At 33.8% G+C, this 20374-nt stretch overlaps 2 protein-coding genes across 2 annotated transcripts in view; both read right to left on the bottom strand.

The window, feature by feature from the left end:
* LOC108912758 overlaps window positions 1-9601 on the bottom strand; it is a 45206-nt gene extending 35605 nt beyond the window's left edge. The window contains exon 1 of the mRNA XM_018718137.2: window positions 9524-9601. The gene's annotated coding sequence lies outside the window, so the exon portion shown is untranslated. The remainder of the gene's footprint in view (window positions 1-9523) is intronic.
* An 8212-nt stretch (window positions 9602-17813) lies between these two features.
* LOC108912752 (membrane-bound alkaline phosphatase) overlaps window positions 17814-20374 on the bottom strand; it is a 19718-nt gene continuing 17157 nt past the window's right edge. Inside the window, exons 6-7 of the mRNA XM_018718131.1 lie at window positions 18244-18684; window positions 17814-18177 (exon numbers count right to left, since the gene is read on the bottom strand). Of these exons, the coding sequence (XP_018573647.1) occupies window positions 17924-18177; window positions 18244-18684 (695 nt within the window). The 3' untranslated portion in view covers window positions 17814-17923. The remainder of the gene's footprint in view (window positions 18178-18243; window positions 18685-20374) is intronic.

Genomic DNA, 20374 nt, shown 5'->3' on the forward strand with positions numbered 1-20374 from the left:
AACGCGATTCCAATCATTTTTTTTGCGTTATCGGGTGCAAATTGATGGGCAATAATAAATTCGCTGTAACATAAATTTGATAATTCTCCTTTGTTCCTGAAACAAAACGCCGGTTCGTTCATCGAGTTGGCTGTTGGTTTTGTTTTGTTTGTCGAGGGGGGTAGTTCTTTTGTCTCCGAAGATGGATTGCTAGATGAACTTGCGTTTAACTTTTTTGGTAACAAATGTTCCTTGTGGAATTCATTAAGTGGCAAATAAACATCGTTTTTGTGAAATATTCTATATGGAATATATACTAGCAGAATACCTAGATCTATCTAGTTTATTTTTTTTTAGTAATAATTAATAATTAATTAAAAAAAGTTGTACATACAAAAATAATAGGAATTTACGAAATGTTTTATTATTTCTAATTAGTATTGCTAATAGTAGTAAAAAAAGTTGTTGGATATTTTGTACTGTATTGACTTTTATTCTGTTATGACTTCCTCCAATAGATATTTTGAATGCGTTCAGAGCCGTACTCAGGAAAAATTTTAAATGATAGCTAAAACAAGCTATAAACCGTTTTAAACAATTACAATAGTAATATCATCTAATTCAGAATTAAAAATGACTAGATTTTGTCATAAAAATAGCAGCGACCTATTTAAAAAAATGAACCTGATGATGGCCCCTCGAAGACGAAACGTCGGATTGCAAAAATGTTGACGACATTGGTTAGAGCGAAAAAAGTGACAATGTAAATGTGAAATTTATTTTAAAATTCGTTTTCAAATAAAGCCAGAAAAAAAAATAAAACGATTTCGCAAAATTTCGTTTTTTTCCGAATATCTCCGGAACTACCCGGAATTTTAAAACATTCTAAACGGCATATTGTTAGGTATAAAAAAACACAACTTTTTTCTAATTTGAGCCACCCCGTATCTCTTACAATTTCCTAGATCCTAATGCTATCCCATCGTTATCTTGGACATACTGTATATTTGATTACTGCTCATAGCCTCCCAAGATAAGCGTAATTTTTTATCAAGAATAACTTTTTCTTGAAAAATCAACAATAAAAAAGTTTACAAGAGTGCGGTACTTCATTCGGGGACACACTGTATATACTGAAACGTGTAATTCTTCATAATGTATCATGTACGTTGACATCATTTACGTTTTTTTGTATAAAAACTATTACAAATATGTAAAAACTTAATGTGAATTCCCACAAATTTTATCACAAATTTGTCAAGGCGTAGAGTATACAGGGTCGGAAAGTCCCCATGGTTCATCGGTCGTTACGTGAGAGCGATAAAGTAAGTAATAGAAATCCGTGCGATAGAGAAAGATGGCTATAACGAAGGCGTCTAATAGTCACCGCCCATTTCGCCCTTCCACAAATAAGATCCACTTCTTATTTGTGGAAGAGCGAAATGGGCGGTGAGTATTAAACGCTTCATCATAGCCATCTTTCTCTATCGCACGGATTTCTATGACTTACTTTATCGCTCTCACGTAACGGTGGATGAACCATGTGGACTTTCCGACCCTGTATACTTCGAGTGAGTGCGAGAGAGACGCAGTATACGGAGGCGGCCAAGAGCGGCCGAGAAACGCGGCGCGCGCGCCTTATTAACAATAAAAGAACAAGTCTTTAGAATAAAATATGCCGGCGTAACTCTTCAGATTTTTGTTAAGGGACGATTATTTAAGAATTTTGGCAACACAAAAAATTTCAATTTTTAATATAGTTTATTGACGTTGAAAATGGTTAAAATCGCGTTTTTTCGAACAAAAAATCGTTAATATCTCGAAAACGGATTTTAGAAAAAAGTCCAAAAAGCCTAAAAAAATTTATTTCGAGCGAAAAATCGAAAATTACGAATTTGTTTAAAAAAAAATTGTTTAAACAATTTTTGACCATTAGTAACGTCTGGCAACGTGCGGATATGTTTCAAGGGTCATTTTTTCATGTTCCTAGCGAGAGCGACGATACAGCCCGGACTAAATGATCTAATCCATAATTTTACATAAAATTTTTATTAGTGTAGTGTGAAATTAATACAATTAATAATATTATAAACAATATTCAAGTTAATAGTCACTTTGGCGCCCAACGCTAATCTTGGTTCACTGCCAATGAAACCATATGCCCATAAACGAAATCTTCAAAACAAGAAAATTCAGTTAAACGCCACATTAACGAACTCTCGTAAACTTCCACGGCTATTGTATTACCTAATTTAGGTAATTAGTTGCACTCCAGAGAGAAAAACACATCGATCACCGCGCTGGCGACCCTAATCGAATCATCTTTTTTTCCCAGTATTCTAATTAACTTACAACCCACGTAACCACGCTCATCTTTCACTGAGTTGATAATCTAATTTGCGCAGCGGAATGACGTCTTCGTTTTAATTACTCGGATGCTATATCGGTGATAAGTTGGAGGGAAATGCCAGATTTTGACGTGGTCCACTATAAAATCAAAGGAGATGTGGAAAGAATTCTCAAACATTTCTTACATGTGCTGTCAGAAGTTGTATGAATACATTGGCCTTCTAATTTTCCAGATTTGAATCCTATAGATCAAATTCAAAAGTGTATCTATTCGCTTAGAAAAAAGGGTGCTCGTGTTCCTATGCGTGTAATAACTATTTCTTATTAATTATACAGTGCTACCAATCGTCTTTTATTATTTGAAGATGAGATTTCCATCTCTCTTTAATTATTATTGGCCGAGTCCGTCTAAATTCGTTCGTAAATGAGATGAAAGCGGGAAGGAGAATAATTGTTTCAACTCAAATAAGGTTCCTTGAACGATTTGATCTTTATTATCCCTCAGTGCTAGGCTTTCATCCCGAATATTACTGAAAGAACGTTTCATATCTACTTTTTTTAATTAATTTCTGCAACTCAGCGCAGGAAAATCAAGAATATATGTCGTACGTCACAAAATCAATGATTTTTAGTGTTGATTTTTCGAAAAAAAGTTATGCTTATCTTGGGAAGCCATGGACAGTAATCAAATATGTTATAAAACATATAGGGCGTCCAAAAAATTTCAAAATGTGAAATTTTCCCTAACAAAGTAGTAAATTATATGGCAAATTTTTCAACTAGAAATCAGCTGCACTCATAATATTAGATCAAAGAATAATTTAACTACTAACTTTTTAAGACTAAGTAAGACTAGAAATGGTACGGGTTATATAGGAATACGACTTTACAATCCCCTACCAATCCACCATAAGGAATCTCAATACTAATCAATTTAAAAATAGAATGAAACAATTTCTTTTGGGAAATGCGTTTTATGATATTGAGCAGTTTTTTGGCAATGACTTTAATCATTTGTGAGCTCCGAGCTACTATATTTGTTTTTAATATTGTTTTATCTATTTTATTTATTCTGTTACAATCAATGTCAATTTTAATCTGTATTTATATTTTTACTAATTTTAGGATTATGTATGTATCTGTATTTCTAACTGTGTTGTAATTTGAAAATATCAATGTTTCTTTTCTGAAGTGTGTAAACACTTTGTGTAATAACACGAATCAATAAAAATGTAAATGTAAATGTAAATAATAACATTTAGAATGTCAGCATTTGAATAAATGTTAACGTTTTCCATTCTTTAACAATAAATAATACTCAAATAAACATTCACTGTATGTGTTAAATTGACTACAATAAACTGATGGCAGATTAGGTGCTTGTTTTGAAGTTCCACTAAAAATTTCACAGCCATCCTCGCAAGAAATTATGCGATATTTATTGATTGCACGAAAAATAGTAAATACTTTAATAATCAGAAGAGGTATAGGGAACCCTTATACCATAAGAAAGAGAACAAAATTGTTCATCAGGTTGCGCAAAAATATACATTAAAAAAAAATAAGTTAAGATGGTTTAAAATTGACTAAATTCGGCATTAAATTTCTACCACCCTGTATGAAAGTAAATCATTTTGAAATTATGGCAGGGAAGCTTAGAGTTTTAGTTATGTCCCCTATAAATTTTATCGCTCTAACTTTATTATTGTAAAATACACATCTGTTTGAATTAGGCAGTACTTTTTTAATTTTTTTTGAAAAAAATTAAATATATCCAAAACGGTTAACTTTAAGAATAGGAAACCTTCATGAGAGACCACCTAAACATTGACGTAGAATCCAAAAGTGCAATAATATACAGGGTGTTCCATTCCATTTAAATAATGAATATGACGTGAACTTCCGGTATAACCGGAAGCGTTAGGTAGACGTCATTATTTTAGTTAACTACAAAACACTACTGCACAAATTTTTAAAATTAAAATCGAAGTAGTCTCTGAAATGTATCTAATGTCTCGTCACCATGGGACACCCAGTATGTTTAATCACAATTAATACAAAAACTTAATACTTGATATAATGAAATTGTAATGTGATCGTAAAAAGAAAAATCTTGTATTCTTGCTGTACCATTATCACCCTTGACAAAGATTAATCACGTAAAAAACTTTTTTGTTTAAACATTTTACTTGGGATGCTTTATAAATTTATTCTCGTTCGAGAGATATTAATATCTTTCGTGGGTTTAATTATTTCATATTATTTACATATATCCTATTCAACTGATTGTACTGAGAATAAACAAATAAACGAATATGAGAACTACGCAGATAATTCCACTTGCGTAGGGATCGGCTTTCAGTTTAAATTAAATATCTCAGGCTCGCGTCGCGTTTGCATGTTTTCTACATAAATCGCACTGGAAAAATCTTATTAGGTAAAAACGGCGCAAGAAGAATAATGCCTAAAGGATGTACTCAATTGTTCTTAAATGAAATTGTATTTTTCCTTTCTTAAAGCGGTGTACCTATTTCCATCATTGGACCTTGGGATGTAAACTGGGGGATTTAAGTTTTCCCTCTATTATCGAAATGGAAAAAGTTTTCAGGCAGGTTCTACGAATTTTAAGGGACAGTTTATTATGATCTAGAGCATTTTTTCAAGCCGTTATTTTAAGGATATTGTCTCTTACTAAAACTTACTGAAGTTTGTTCAAAATACTAACTTTCTTTTTTATAATATACAGGGTGTTTCAGTTCGAATTAATCAAACTTTAACCACAAATAGAACTCAATAAAATAGAATTTCCTTATAGTGATGAAGGTGAGACTTAGACCCTTGCTTTATAAGGCAATTTTGAATTATTTATTGAATTCTATTTGTGGTTAAAGTTTGATTCACTCGAACTGAAACACCCTGTAGTACACATACTGATGTATACTAAGTTTTATACTAAATTACAAAAAAAAATCCTCTTCATTAGATATTATTGTTGTCATTGTATAAAGTGCATTCCAAAGTAAGCAAGATTTTTTAAAAATAAGAACAATTTTTTTAACCAGAATAATGAACAAATACAAAACACAAACTTGTGTCGAATAAAACAAAACTGTAACTTTTCACAAACTTTTTGAAGACAGGCGTGTTTTGCGACAGTTGGAGTTTTGTTTTTCGGATCCTGCTCGAAAGCGGTCACATCAAAAGGTTTCGACGTGTTTTTAAACTCAAGTCTGTTTAGTGGAAACAGTCGTGTTATGTTTTCTGTTTAAGTGATCCAACCCAATATCTATGTTGGCGTTTTCTTCTTCCCAAAAACAATATTTTGATCATTAATGAATTATAGCTATTAAAAAACATATATGTGTACGGTTAAAGTGTTTACTTGGCTAGGATACAAACTAACCAAGTAAACACTTTAACCGTACATATACCACGAATTCCATCGATGGATATCTGGGAAACCGCTCGAAGGATTTTTTTGAAATTGTGATGGCGTGATACGGACTGTGGAGCCTACCAAGCTAAAATATTTTCAAGGTCATCGTGTTTCCGGTTATACCGGAAGTTGATACTAACAATCTTATTTTAAATGGAACCCCCTGTATATTAATGCAAAAAAATTAGGGGTTTCCATTTAAAAATTTCGAGTTTTCCACATATTCTGAACTTCATACTCGATAAATATTTGTTGACCAAATTGTCATGTCAAATTCGATAAAGTAGGTATTTCTCCACAAAATGTCCAATTTACACAAAAAAATAAACTGGGAAAACTAATTTTTGCTGACGGTCTGCATCTGTCAATTTTTGTTTAAAAATCGAAATATTTCGGAAACGGTCAATCCTAAGTATGGAGTGTGCTATACAGTTTTCAACTTAAAAATGGATGATGTTTCCAAAAATGCAATAATATACAGGGGGTTCCATTTAAAATAAGAAAGTTAGTGATGCCCTTGAAAATATTTTAACTTGGTGGGCCCCACAGTCCGTATCACACCATCACAATTTCAAAAAAATCATTAGAGCGGTTTCCCAGATATCCACCGATGGAGTTCAACATGGGACACTCTGTAGACACACTTTTTTCCAAGGATTTCAGTATAAACCAGCCATAACTAAGAATAAAAAATCTTCTCTAAACATGATCTACGAAAACAAAGTTAAATAAAAACTATAAAAAATAAAAAAGATATATTGGGTGATAGATTCTCCGGTTACCTCTCCCTTTTACAGTGGTCGTATTTTTTTTAAAACGGGTAGCAACATTGAAAAGATCGTTTTATTTAAAAAAAATATTGTCTCTTGAGAAAATCGCCTACAGAAAGCCATTCTTGTCATTATTGTCGTATTTCTTGAGGATTCTCATCAGCATCATACAAATTTTGCTCGAATTTTGGGACACCCGGTCTAATAATAGTACGAAATATCTAGTATTTTCTGGGACGTAAAAATGATATTACACAATGTAGCCTCGTAAAAAACGTGAATTACAGGGGACACCTCAAAGGAATCAAGTTGAACGAGCCATCATCGTTCAAAATGACTTGTCCCTTTTATTCAGATGCGACAATAAAAAACCCTCGCTCTCATAAAGGGGCAAATTATAGCGCGCGATGTGTAGAAAAGTGCTAGAAATATACCACGTTTCAGTGTACGATATTCTTGTAACATTTATGATATGGCTTGCCAAAAGGCAATAAATAACTCTTTTGTTAACATTGTGAAGTATTACAGGCTTTGGTCATTTATCCAAGTACGTTGTTTTACAATAATTTATATGTTGACATTAAATTGTTTTTCTGGAGAACCTTTATGTCTGAAAATAAACAGTTGAGTTGATTTATAATTTTATTTCTAAATTCCAAGGTATTGTAACCCAATATTTGTTGTATTTGGTTTGAAATACATCTCTTCACAATTTTATTTCAGAGACACAAGAAACCTATTAGCTTGAAATGCTACCAAGACATTCCATCTCGCAGTAATTCCCTTCTTAACATCTCACTTATATCGTGTTATATCCCTTCGGTTAACGATTGTTTCTCTTTCGAACTTTTCCCCGGCTGTCGAGAGGCAAACCGAAAAGTTTTTCTTAATCAAGAATTGACACAAAAATTCACTTCTCTCTCGGTCTGAGCTGTAGAGCTAGGGTAGAAGCAGGATTAGCTGATGATTGAGTATCTACACTTGAGGGGTTGGAGAGGGTGAATTTGAGTTTAAAACAGTTTCATCAGGCGTTACTTCTGTTGATATTTTTGCTCTCTAGAAGAATTTTAATCATGGCAAGGAAAAACTTTGTAAAATCTTTGCAACCAAAGTGATGTAGTAACATTATTTAAACAGTTTCTCTGCTTATGGTGTTCAAAAATATGTTTCGCTATTTAAAAAAATTGTTCGCCCAATCAACTGAGATATGACAAATATTAAGATAAACAGGTCAGGATATTTTTACGTAAAACGGGATAAGCTACAATTTTATTTCATCCGTCTATAATGTAAATTAGGGGCGTACTATTTTTTAAATATTTTCTTGTATGGAAAACGACTGGATTTATTTTTACTTACAAAATATGTGTTTGTTGCTTATTAAAAAGACTACATTTGTCCATAAACAGCGAATTGAGATAAAAGCTAATAAATCTCTGTCAGAACTGAGCCGTAATAAAATGAATAACGTAGAAAATAAGCAATAAATTAGTACAATATATAATAATGTATTCAAAACTCATCCTAAGGCAACAGTATACTAATGTGACGTGAACGTGAAAAGCGTTCCGAGGCAGCGGCTCGCGTATGTCTCGGTAGACCCGTTTGGCACGCCATTGAATTGCGGCTCTCTCTGACAGCCTTACTAATGATGTCGTCCTTACTTAAAATTTAAAAATAGCAGCAAGATTTTTTTTTCGTAAAATACGGAGTTAATAGTGAAATAAGGGGTAGCTTTAAGAAACCAAAGAGATGTGGAAAATCACAAAAGACAAGTAGAAGTACTGAAATGCCAGAAAATGAATAAAATTTTTCTTTGATCGCGAAATTACTGGCATTAATTAACATTATTTGTGCTTACTTCTATTTCTTTTCAAAAAATTTTGTTGTAAGCGTTTTCCAAAAAATATAGATTTTGTGCAGTATTCTTTATTGTTTAAGTTTTTATTTTTATTAGAATTTTTTGTTAAATTTCTTTTTTGAATATTTCTTAAACCTGATTTTTGCGCTCATCTCCTTGACATTTTCTCGCTTCAATTGTATCTGTTACAGAAGCTACCCAAAATATCAAAATTTAGATTTTTAGACAGCCTAAAGGTTTGTCTAAAAAAATGACCAACGTTTATAATACCATCATCATCATGATCATTACATAGTACTTGCAAAGTTTAATAGAACTGGACTATCATATAATTTCTTTCCTTTTTTAAATCATATTTAATAGAGAGATGAAGTTTGTTAAATGTGACGATTTCGGTTCATCAAAATTTTAATTTATGTCTGGTGTTCCACGAGGTTCAAAGTTAGGGCCATGGGTATTCCTCTTGTTCCTTAACGATTTACCTAATACTTTGCTGCAGTCTTTTTGCAGATGTTTAAAAAATATATACAAGTATTGATTGACGAAAATTGTATATATACAATATATTTACAGACTGAGGCCAACCTAATTAACAAATGGTCCAACTTGAACTTAGTATCATGTGCCGCTAGACGAAATAGCGAATCTGCGTATGAGAGAGGCGCGCGCGCGGCTCATAGCGCTTTACTAACAATTAAAAAATCAAGGCTTTAGAATAATGCGAGTCCCAAAAACTCTTCACCATCTTCTAGGGGGGTGTTTAAACTTTAATTTAGGTACCTGGCAACATCAAAAATAACAATTTTTAACCCGGAAATCGGCCTTTGAAAATCGTCATTTTCGCATTTTTAGCAACTTTAAAACTATCAATTTAGAGGCATAGTGCATAGGAACTTTTTTGTTTATAATGTGCCAAAAAATCTAAAAAAAAATTTCCTAAATGAAAAAACCAATTTTTACAATTTGTTTAAACAAATGGGCACCAGATTTCCGGCCGGCATCATCTTGATTCATGTTAAGGAACATCTGACGAATCTGAATATGCAAAAAAATCGAGTCGGAAAATTTCTCCCACGAATGCGAGGTTTTCGCCTTGTCTAAACACCGACACGACAACAACTAACATACCTTCGGAGGATGTTTGCAGGCGGGCCACGTGTCGATTCAGTGCAGCATAGTCGAGGTCTGATGTACGCGCTCTACCCTTCGCGCTGGACCACTCGCTACCCCTTGTCGAAGGGCGACCGGGAATCTAGAGGTTTCGACGGCTACTATCGGCCGCGGGTATCGGCTCGAGCGCGTCGCGACGCGTCGACGGTTTGACGCTTTGCCAGGTCCCGCGCCGCGGGTTTCTTATCGCGAGATTTCGCGCCTGGAGGAGATTTTTTGGGGGATTGGAACAGGAAGTCGCAATTTTGACGTGTCTATTTACCGTTGATAGAAATTAAGAAAGTTTATAAGTTTATATGAGAAATATTCGTTATTTTTTTATTATACAGGGCGTAACTTCGAATAGGGGTCATATTTACCGTTTGTCGACATATTTTTCCCTGTAACATTGAAAGTAAGACCTAAATAAAAAAAGACTTTCTTTATTTTTTGTTTATTTGACGTTTTTCTTTAATGTTACAACAATTGCGAATCAAAAAAGTTGAATTTTGCATTAACAATGGGCGAAAAATAGTTGAAAATCATATGTATATTTGGAGCCATTTTTAAAATAAGTAAATATTTATAAATATTGATGAAACTTTGTGAACAAATAGTAAACATATGTCAATTCCACCCTAAAAATTTTGCAACGATCCATCTCGCGATTTTCGATTGACAGGATTGTTAATTAAGAAAATTTCAAAAATTTCATTGCGTACCGTCAGGTTTATAAAGGGCACACAATTTTTTAGAGATACTTGTTGTCATAATAAACAATGATCAATACTAAAAATTAATATTTTTACACTTTTATAACCATTTAGAATTGTTTTTAAATTTTTCAACATTTTACTCTATAAACAATTATTTATTGCCCAGGGAATTTTCTATGCATAAAAACTACGTCGTATCCCCTTGCTTTTTAGCCAAATACGACAGCATTCTACTGATTTTGATTCTGAGATATAAAAGCGTAAAGTTAATAATAATTTATAGCTTACGTAATCGTGAAGTCAAAAAAAAAAAAATGTTTTTATTGCTAACTACAAGGACTTTCAATATCCGTTTAGTGCATTTTCGGCAGATAACAGCTTAATGAATGAAAAATCAGAAAGGTACCGTGGTCACTGGAATTTCTCGGCAGAGCGGGAGTGGGGACGACTGAGAGAAGCTGTGCTGCCGCGCGCCGCATGAGATTCAAAATACGTATGCGCGATAAAAGATTACTTTTCTCGGGAGCGGTAGGACTTATCAAGACGATTTTTTTTTTAATTTGATATAGCAAAATGAGAGGAATACGAATAAGTCATCAAAAATCAATAAAATAAATATTTTTTGCACGAATTTTGAGTTTAGAGAAGTATGCCACATTCGTTTGCTTTTAAAAAATAGTTACATTATGATAATCAAGTTTTATTAGTTCATCAATGAATCCACGAAACTCACGTTTTAATGATTAAATAAAAAAATATACAGGGTGTCTCACGGTGAAGGCCCATTAGAATTATTTCAGATTACTTCGATTTGAATTTTGAAATTTTGGGATACTGGGTTTTCGGGCATGCCCTTCTCAACTAAAATAATGGCGTCCACGTACCACTTCCGGTTATACCGGAAGTCGCCATCAACTTGTTTATTTTAAATCGAACACTCTATGCCCTATATATTATTACAATTTTGGATTCTACGTGTTATTTTAGGTGGACTTTTATGAAGTTTCCCTATTCCTAAAATTAATCGTTTTCGAAATATTTAATTTTTTTCAACAAAATGGAGAGAAACAGTGACTAGCTTCAAATCATGTGTATTTTATAGTAAGAAAGATAAAGGAACAATATTTATAGGGGAGATAGCTAGACCCCTAAGCTTCCCATCCATACTTTCAAAGTGGCTTAATTGCATACGGGGTGCTAGAAATTTAATGGAGAATTTAGTTCACTCCAAACCTTCATAAGTCGGTTTTTTTAAATAGAACACCCTGTACGTTTTTTTATATTCTGATACACAATTTTATTCTCTTTCGAACGGTATCAGGGTTCCCTGTACCTATCTCTTCTAGTTCTTAAGTTATCTACTATTTTTTGTGTAATCACCTAAAATAATGTAATTTCTTGCGAGGATAGCTGTGGAATTTTTAGCAAAACTTCAAAACAAACAACTAAACTGTCACTGGGCAACAAATAATTGTTTATAGAGTAAAATGTTGAAAAATAAAAAAAAAATTAAATGGTTATAAAAGTGTAAAAATAGGTATTTTTAGTATTGATCATTGGTTATTATGACAAATATCTCTAAAAAATTGTGTGCCCTTTCTAAACTTTAATTTAAACCCACAGTACGCGATAAACTTTTTGAAATTTTCTTAATTAACAATCCTGTCAATCGAAAATTGCGAGATCGATCGTTGCTAAATTTTTAGGGTAGAATTGACATTGATTCATCAATATTTATAAATATTTACTTATTTAAAAAATTGCTCCAAATATACATATGATTTTCTACTATTCTTCGCCCATTGTTAATGCAAAATTCAACTTTTTTGATTCGTAGTTGTTATAACTCGTCAAATAAACAAAAAATAAATAATAATTGTTTTGTTTTAGGGCTTATTTTCAATGTTACAAGTTAGAATATGTCGAAAAATGAGTAATTTTCGTTCTTTTTGTATGTTTGTTGTTCCCTTGAATTTATCAATGGTTTAGTTTGGACTAGGCAAACTCGGATTTTTATTCTACATAATACTTGGGATTTTTCTGTACAACAAAATAGATGACTTCAAATACAAACGCCTCGAATGCCTACACCTGGACTATAATGATTAATGATAAATGAACTATATACAAAAATAATTATTTAATATGTTTATTTTGTTGATCTTTACAGTATATGAAATACTTGAAATTTTGTTGCCAATCTTTGAGTTTAGTCCCAGGATTCTCTTTCAAGGCATTTAACATATTTAACTCCCTGAGTTTCTTCCAGTCCAACACTAGCGTATTGGTGTTCAAAACTACCATAATCTCATAAATGTTAAACCAATCTTATAAACATTTTCTTATTCGGTACTTATGGGTCGGGATAATCGATCTGATATCGTCTTCTTGCAACAGCACCGTTTTCTCCTGACAAAAAGTAGTCTCTAACCATATCAACTCTTTCTTGATTTGTATAGATGATACACTGTTCCGTCACTAAACAATTAAATAACACTTAAATAAATAACTGTAAGGTTATACAGGTTTGAAATCAACTGGCAGTACCGACTTCTCAGAGGCGGTAATATGGATTTTTAACCAAACAATGGAGACTCCTTTGCCCTTCGTAAGCGTCCGAAACAGAATAGGATTCTGATTAAATTTAAACTGTTCACAGTTTAATATTGTTATTGTTTGCTCGGCAATCATTTTTATTTATTTCTTTTATTACGTACGTTTTTTAAAACGGCAAAAATAATTATTTTAAGACATAAATTAGTTTAGTTAGTAACGTCGCCAAGTGGTGGCGTAAATAAGAATTAATCTGCGGATTAAAAAATTAATTGTAACTCGACTATTGTTTAATAAAAATACAAACAGTTTCTGATTCGTATTCAGGAGAACATGTAGGTACTATTGGGCTTAAAAACTGATCCCCACTTAATGGTACACCCTGTATAATATTTATTGAAGATATCTCGCTCTGTCTATCGTGTTTATCAAACCTAACCGCCGACTGTTGCGAACAGGCGTAGAAATCTACATTGTTTTTCGTCGGCCGAAAATACCAAATGATAGATAATTCTGGTGTGTTTATCTAGCGTACTTGGCCAGTGGTACCTCTTTTTTATAAATTGTAAAGTCGTAAATTTTCTATTTTGGATCTGGCAACATTTGCCAGTGGTGTTAATTTACCTTAAAGTAATATCGAAAGTAAAAATATACATTGAAACAGAACATCAATGAGTGGATCTTTAAAAAATATATAAGAATGAAAAGAAAAAGAAAGTTAATTGTAGCATTTTAACTTTCTTTGTCCAACGGACGTCATATACAGGGTGTATCACGAAGAGGCCCCAGTATGATTATCTCAGAAAGTAGTCAGAATTGAAATCTGAAAATCTGTATACAGGTGTATATCAAAAAGATCTATTCAATGAAAATAGTGTCAACTTCCTCGCATTTCCGGTAACACTCTGTATATTTATGCATTTTCTAATTCTACGGCAAATTCTAGACTATTTTCATATAAAGACACTATTTTCATTGAATAGATCTTTTTGATAAACCCCTGTATACAAATTTTCAAATTTCAATTTTGACTACTTTTTGAGATAATCAAAATGGGCCTTTTTCGTGATACACCCTGTATATTGTTTCTATCTATCCTTCAGCTAGTGGATGATACAGGTGCTCATCGAAAGTAACGGATTTTTGTAAAATTATCGAGAAAAATATTTCAGAATGTCTTCAGAAATGTCAATTTTTATTTTTAAATTATTTAGAACCTTTTGTAATATCTTGATTGATTATACTGAATCCAATGAAAAAAAGTTTTTCAAACTTAACAAATATATTTATCAGAATATAAAATACGTTGCATGAAAAAGTATAAAAAAGTGTAAGGTATGAAAAAGCGTACTTTGCTATTTGTATTTCTATTTTAGGGTTGCTAGCGCATGGGGGTTGAAGGGTGCATTGTTGAAAATTACACCCTTAAATGATTTAAAATAAAAATCGAGGTGCTCAAACATTTTTTAAAAATGTTTTTCTAAACGATTTTTTAGAATTAATCCATTACTTTCTTTCATTACACTGTATAAGTGTATAACTATATGTGTATAATAACTGTGTCGTCCGTATAAGCTGTAATCTTTGTTAGTACAAAATGAAAACCTTCGTAAGTGTGTTTGGTTTAATGCCACTGTAGCATAAAACTGGCATTATAATAAAACTAATACTCATTACAAGTTTTATTAGGTCTTGGTACACGCACTATATGTGCCTTAATGGCTGTAAGCCACATAAAACACATAGTTTGCGACTAAATCGTTTGCCATAATAATACAATGAGTGGAATTATGATTATCGATAATCGGCGAAGTTGTAAATGTTCAAGGAATCGGTAGTGTACCGCTAGATGTTAGAAAAATATGTAAGAATCTAATAATGTCTAGGACAAACTTTCAAGGTGTAACAAATGTTGAACCGCCACCGCTGGGCGCAGGTTTAGTTCGACCGGAGTTATTTTGATGTGTTGGACCTTTCTGTGTCGAATAGAAGTGGTCAGGGATTATGGGAAAGAATACAAAATGAAATTAATGTTATGAGAGGTAATGCACAATTATTGGATAAAATTCGTTTTAATTTCCTAAGAAGGAAATTAATGTCTGCGTTCAAAAACAAGGAAGGCACTTTGAGTATTTTCTATAAAATTATTTTAATGTGATTACAAATATCAATTTAGATTTATTTAAAATGTTAATGTTGACTTTCTTGTATTATTAGTTGATATTGATTATTTAAAATACTGGTATTGATTTTTTATTTTATTGATTGATAATACTAAGATTAAAAATGTGTAGTTAATTTAGTATTTTTAATGTGAAAATTTTTTCATTATTATTCACTGCTTTGAGGCTGCAAAATGTATTTATTTGTTTTTTAATTCGAATTTTTAATTTGTACCATTAATTATAACCGGCCCTGATTTAGTACGATAGTTTTTGGTTATACTTTATCAAAAAAGCGGTTGCCGTAGAGGAATTAATGATCTTATCGAAAAAAATAAGACTCAATTCCAAAATACGATTAATTGTTTATAAACTTTTGCATTAACCATAATTTTCAGACGGCATAGTTGTTAAGAATTATTTGGAGAGTTAAATAATCATGTGAAATCGATGTTGTACATTTTTCAATGACTTGAAATAATGGGGGCTAAAATAGAGGGTTGAGCCCTGCATTCCTGACCCAGGTATCAGCAAATACGTACGGCGTCACTAAAAAAGTTATCTACGTATCAATCCGAAACTTGCAGTATAAATGCCGTACTGTAGTAAATCACCAAAAACCGGGCCAAAATATTCAGAAAATCAAAAATTTTCCTGGCTTCCGGTACTGCTATTTTTGTACGGCATTAGGTCAAAGTTCATTTTTTTTGTACAACCTATATACTTTAGAAATGCCGTACAAAAATGTTTTGCCGAAATCCACCCCCCTTGGTGGACAGGTTTAGTTTACCTGTGTACTCAATTGTACCAACAAGAATTGACGTCATAGTTTCTAAAGTTATTGTTGTATGTGGTAGTATTGATTTATAAGTAATTCATGCTGGGTCAAATGACCCCTTGAAAATTTCCGATGGACTTGTAGTCTATATGTCATATTGACAGAATATAAAATTATCTGTTATCATTCGGTTTGTATTATAACGAGCGTTCAAATAAAAACGTGGTCGAAGTTGGCTCTGACACATTGGACGTAGGGAGTAGCTTATAGCGACCAACTTAACCTCATTTCTCAACGAGCTGTATAGCAGCTGTCAGTTTCAATAACGTTAATGACTATATAACTTTATTTTAAAGAATAATCGTGATAACAATAACAAACAATTAAAGGAGCTGCGGAAAGTGTCCCCCTCCTTGTTATAACAATAAATTAAAGCAGCTGCTGAAAGTGTCCCCCTCCTTGTTCCAAGCACTTTTCACACCTGTTCCTCAAAGAATTAAAGACATTTTCTAAGATGCTCGGGGTATTGTTAATTTCACGAATCTTGTCTATAAGTCGAGCCTGCAGATGGTTTAAATCAGGAATAGGCAGTTCAAAAATAGTGTTTTTAAGGTAAGGCCACAAAAAGAAATCACACGGCGTAATATCACATGACCTCGGTGGAAATTCATGTTCAGCATTGAGACTTATTAGTCGATTTTGGAAAACTTCCCTCAACATATTCATCGTCTCGCCTGCCGTATGTGCCCTTGCGCCATCTTGTTGAAAGTAAAAGTTTGTAATTTCGTTTTCTTCCAGCTGGTTAACAAAAGGAGCGATAATTTCTTCTCTATACCTTTGCGCAGTAAGAGTACCATTAAAAAAAATAGGTCCATAAATCCTCCTTCGATTGAGAGCACACCAAACTCCAATTTTTTGAGCGTGTAGAGGGCCCTCGACAAAAAAGTTATCTGGTTTTTCAGAAGACCACATTCTCATATTCTGTGAGTTTACGTAACCACTTAAATGAAACCAGGCTTCATCAGAAAAAAAGGTGATATTATGAAGTTCACCGTAGTTGTTTAAAAACCATTCACAAAATACAGCCCGTCGCGGAAAATCAACTTCATGAAGTTCTTGCTGACAAGTTAAACGATAGGAGAACAAACGCAAATCTTTTTTTAACACTGTGTGGCAGGTACCGACTGATACTCCCACCATTTGTGATAAAACACGTACAGAAGTTCTTGGCGCATTTTCCATTATTTGTTGGACATTTTCTTTTAATTCTTCAGTCCGCTTTTTAGGTCGGCCGCTTCCTTCTTTTCTTGTTACACTGCCCGTTTCACGAAAAACATTAACACAACGCTGAACTGCACTTTGAAAAATTTTGTACTCAACAACGCCGGGAAATTGATTTTGAAATTCTATGAAACATTCCTCAATAGAATACTTCCATATTCCATCAATCTTGCGTCCATTTCTAAAGTAGGACTCTATGATAAACACTTTTTGTTCTTGAGAAAACACCATTTTAAACGCTTTTTAAAACGAAAATATTCAAATTGATAGCGGCGATATAGCGCTTTGACAGATGACGTTTAAGTTCATTTGCTATACGCTACGCCCTACGTCCAAATTTTCAGAACCAACTTGACCACATTTTTATTTGAACGCTCGTTATCATAATTATCTTGTAAGCTATATTAGATAATTGTAGGAAAAAGTTGGATGGAAATAATGAATAGTTAAAAGATATAGATACCTGGTTGTCCAAGAATTTTTGGACGTCTTGTTACTGTAGAGGCAGTTGTAGCGTTATCATCTCGGTGGTAACGGTTGTAGGCGTTCCACAAAGAACTAATACGAAGCAGAAAAGAAACATTTTGTTTGAAGATCAGATTATTTGTCCCGGGTGAGAATATGGGTACCAAATGTTGTATAGTTCACCAATGATTTTATAAGCTACGTATATCTAATGGTTTGACATAAGACAGAGTGCTTCACCCACCAGGAGGTTATGTAAACTTTTATAACTGCAATTGTTCACTGCCAAAACTAATTGGGCAAAAAAAAACACCTTTATATTATTTATATTTATTTATCATAGTTGTAATATACAAAAAATTAACCAACAAAAACGGGTTCAACATAATATTATCACAAAGTGCTCTCGAAACGCGCACGCCGCTTAGACGTGGAGGAAGAGGACGACCCCTAAAACAGGCAAGGCCATAGACGCGACGTTTCGGACCGCCCAGGAACACGCCGTCAGACCGTCGCCCACGCAAGAGGCATACGCCATGATGTGGGGGATGGTGTTCTGCTCCACGACGCCCCTGAAGAGGTGGGCCCACGGGCCTCTGGCGAAGATGCCGACGTCGTCAGCGCCGTGTGTCTCGGAGTTCTTGTAGGTGACCGCTGGGAACCTGTACTCGTCGTCAGCTGGAAAAAAATCAGTAATTTACAGCTCTCCCCGAGGCAACATGTAAACATTGAAAATTCACTCACTTGTATCGTCAGTGCTGTAATCGTGACTGGCATTGACCGGCGCAGGTCCATTGGCGTAGTTGAGGGTCAGCCTGGTTCCACCATTGCTATCCGTACCAGCTATTCCCAGAATGGAGTTGGCTCTGTCGGGGTACCCAGACATCGACATGGTATGCGCGTGGTCAGCAGTCACCACGATCAGAGTGTCTTCCTCACTTGTCAGGTCCAGCGCCTTCTGGATAGCCTTGGAAAATTCCACGGTTTCGTCCAAAGCCTTCTTGGCCCAGGTGTCGTGGTGGGCGTGGTCGATCCTGCCGCCCTCTATGAAGAGGAAGTAACCGTTGTCGGCGCCGTTGCCTTTGCTGGCTATGTTGATCGCCACTTCCGTCATTTCTTCCAGGGATGGGGTTACGGAGTCGTTGCGGTCGAGGTTGTACGGTACGTAGCTGCTGCCGAAGAGCCCTGGAGAGGATTTAGTCGTTTACTCGGGGTGTTTTCCTTTAACTTGACATAGGAGTCGTCAAAGTGAACAAATAACATTTTTTCAAAATCTCAAAAGCAGCGCGTTTTTGAAATAATTACTGTGCAAACTATGTCACCAAAACGCTGTCATAGCGCAATCGAAAATAGAGCGTTTTTTCTTTGAGATTTCGTGTTTTGACTTTTTCTAGTTCTATGTCGTTTTAAAAGCAAAATTCCACATAAAAATATTCTCTATTTTATACAGAGTGTTAATGATAAGTTTTGGCAAACTTTAATGGCGTATTCTACCGATGAAAATAATCAACTTTTGTCCTATAAACATTTTTGACAGGACGCTTCCCTGCGGAGATACAGGGTGTTAAAAGTTTCAAATATTTATGATTTTTCCTGTAACTCAAAAAAAAATATATATATTTAGTGATAAAATTTGGGGGATGACATTTTTTTAGTAGGGACTATTTTTTTTCCATGGATAACTTATTCCAAAATACATAGTTATTGGGAGAGTATCGGACCTTTTTTGAAAGAAAATAACTTTAAATGTTTTTAAAATGTACAGTAAATTTGTGGCAATAAAGTATTCCTGTAAAGTATTCGTAAAATTTACTGGTCTTTAGATAATTGTGAAATCAAATAGGATGATGCTTGATCAATACCTAGCATTTTTGAGAGATTTTAAAACAATACAACGCCACTGTTTTGTGTGTTGCAAAATGTTTGTTATTTTTCATTCAACTAAAAACAGATTTTATTTTAAAAAAATATGGTATTCAATTCATTTCAACTGTACCAGTAGGTGGCAAGTTGCTGCTAGGAAACAGTCATAATTTTAAAACTGTCACACATTTTTGTCGCGTTTCTCTGCTAGTTATGGTCCGTTATACAAATATTGAATTAGCATATATACATTTTACATACGGTAGAGCGAATGGCAATGCTAGACAAGCTGAACGACTTTATAGACAGTCTTTTCCAAATCGACGTTGTCTAACAAGGAATACTTTTTCAAACGTTCACCGTCTAGCTCGTGAAATTGCATGTTTGTCGCTACCAAAACGTCGATCAAGAGAAAGACCTGTTCGTACAAAATTTTGGTATCTGTAGATGAAGACCCATCTACCAGATAGATATCATGAGCCTTTACATGAGCAGCAATTACGCTCATATGTGTAATTGTATTATATGTATATACAGGTTCGGAAAGTCCCCATGGTACATCGGCCGTTACATGAGAGCGATAAAGAAAGTCATAGAAATCCGTGCGACAGAGAAAGATGGCTATAATGAAGGCGTCTAATAGTCACCGCCCATTTCGCCCTTCCACAAATAAGAAGTGGATCTTATTCTCATTATAGCCATCCTTTTCTATCGCATGGATTTCTATGTCTTACTTTATCGGTCTCGCGTAACGGCAGATGGACCATCGGTACTTTCCGAACCTGTAGATAGATTTATTTTTCAGCGACGTGACATCCTTGTAAATAAAGACGGACTGCAATTAGAATTGCAAAAAATCTCATGAAAATTTGAAGTTTTCCATTGGTATACACCGTTCACAGTATGTAATATGATCTATAAATGAATTTTGAGCTTACCAATTTAATACGGAATCGAGTCAATTAATAGTAAGTACAACGACTATCCCTTAATAAATAAAAGAACAACAATT

Source organism: Anoplophora glabripennis, unplaced genomic scaffold, assembly GCF_000390285.2.
Source record: "Anoplophora glabripennis isolate ALB-LARVAE unplaced genomic scaffold, Agla_2.0 scaffold883, whole genome shotgun sequence".
Taxonomy (NCBI): domain Eukaryota; kingdom Metazoa; phylum Arthropoda; class Insecta; order Coleoptera; family Cerambycidae; genus Anoplophora; species Anoplophora glabripennis.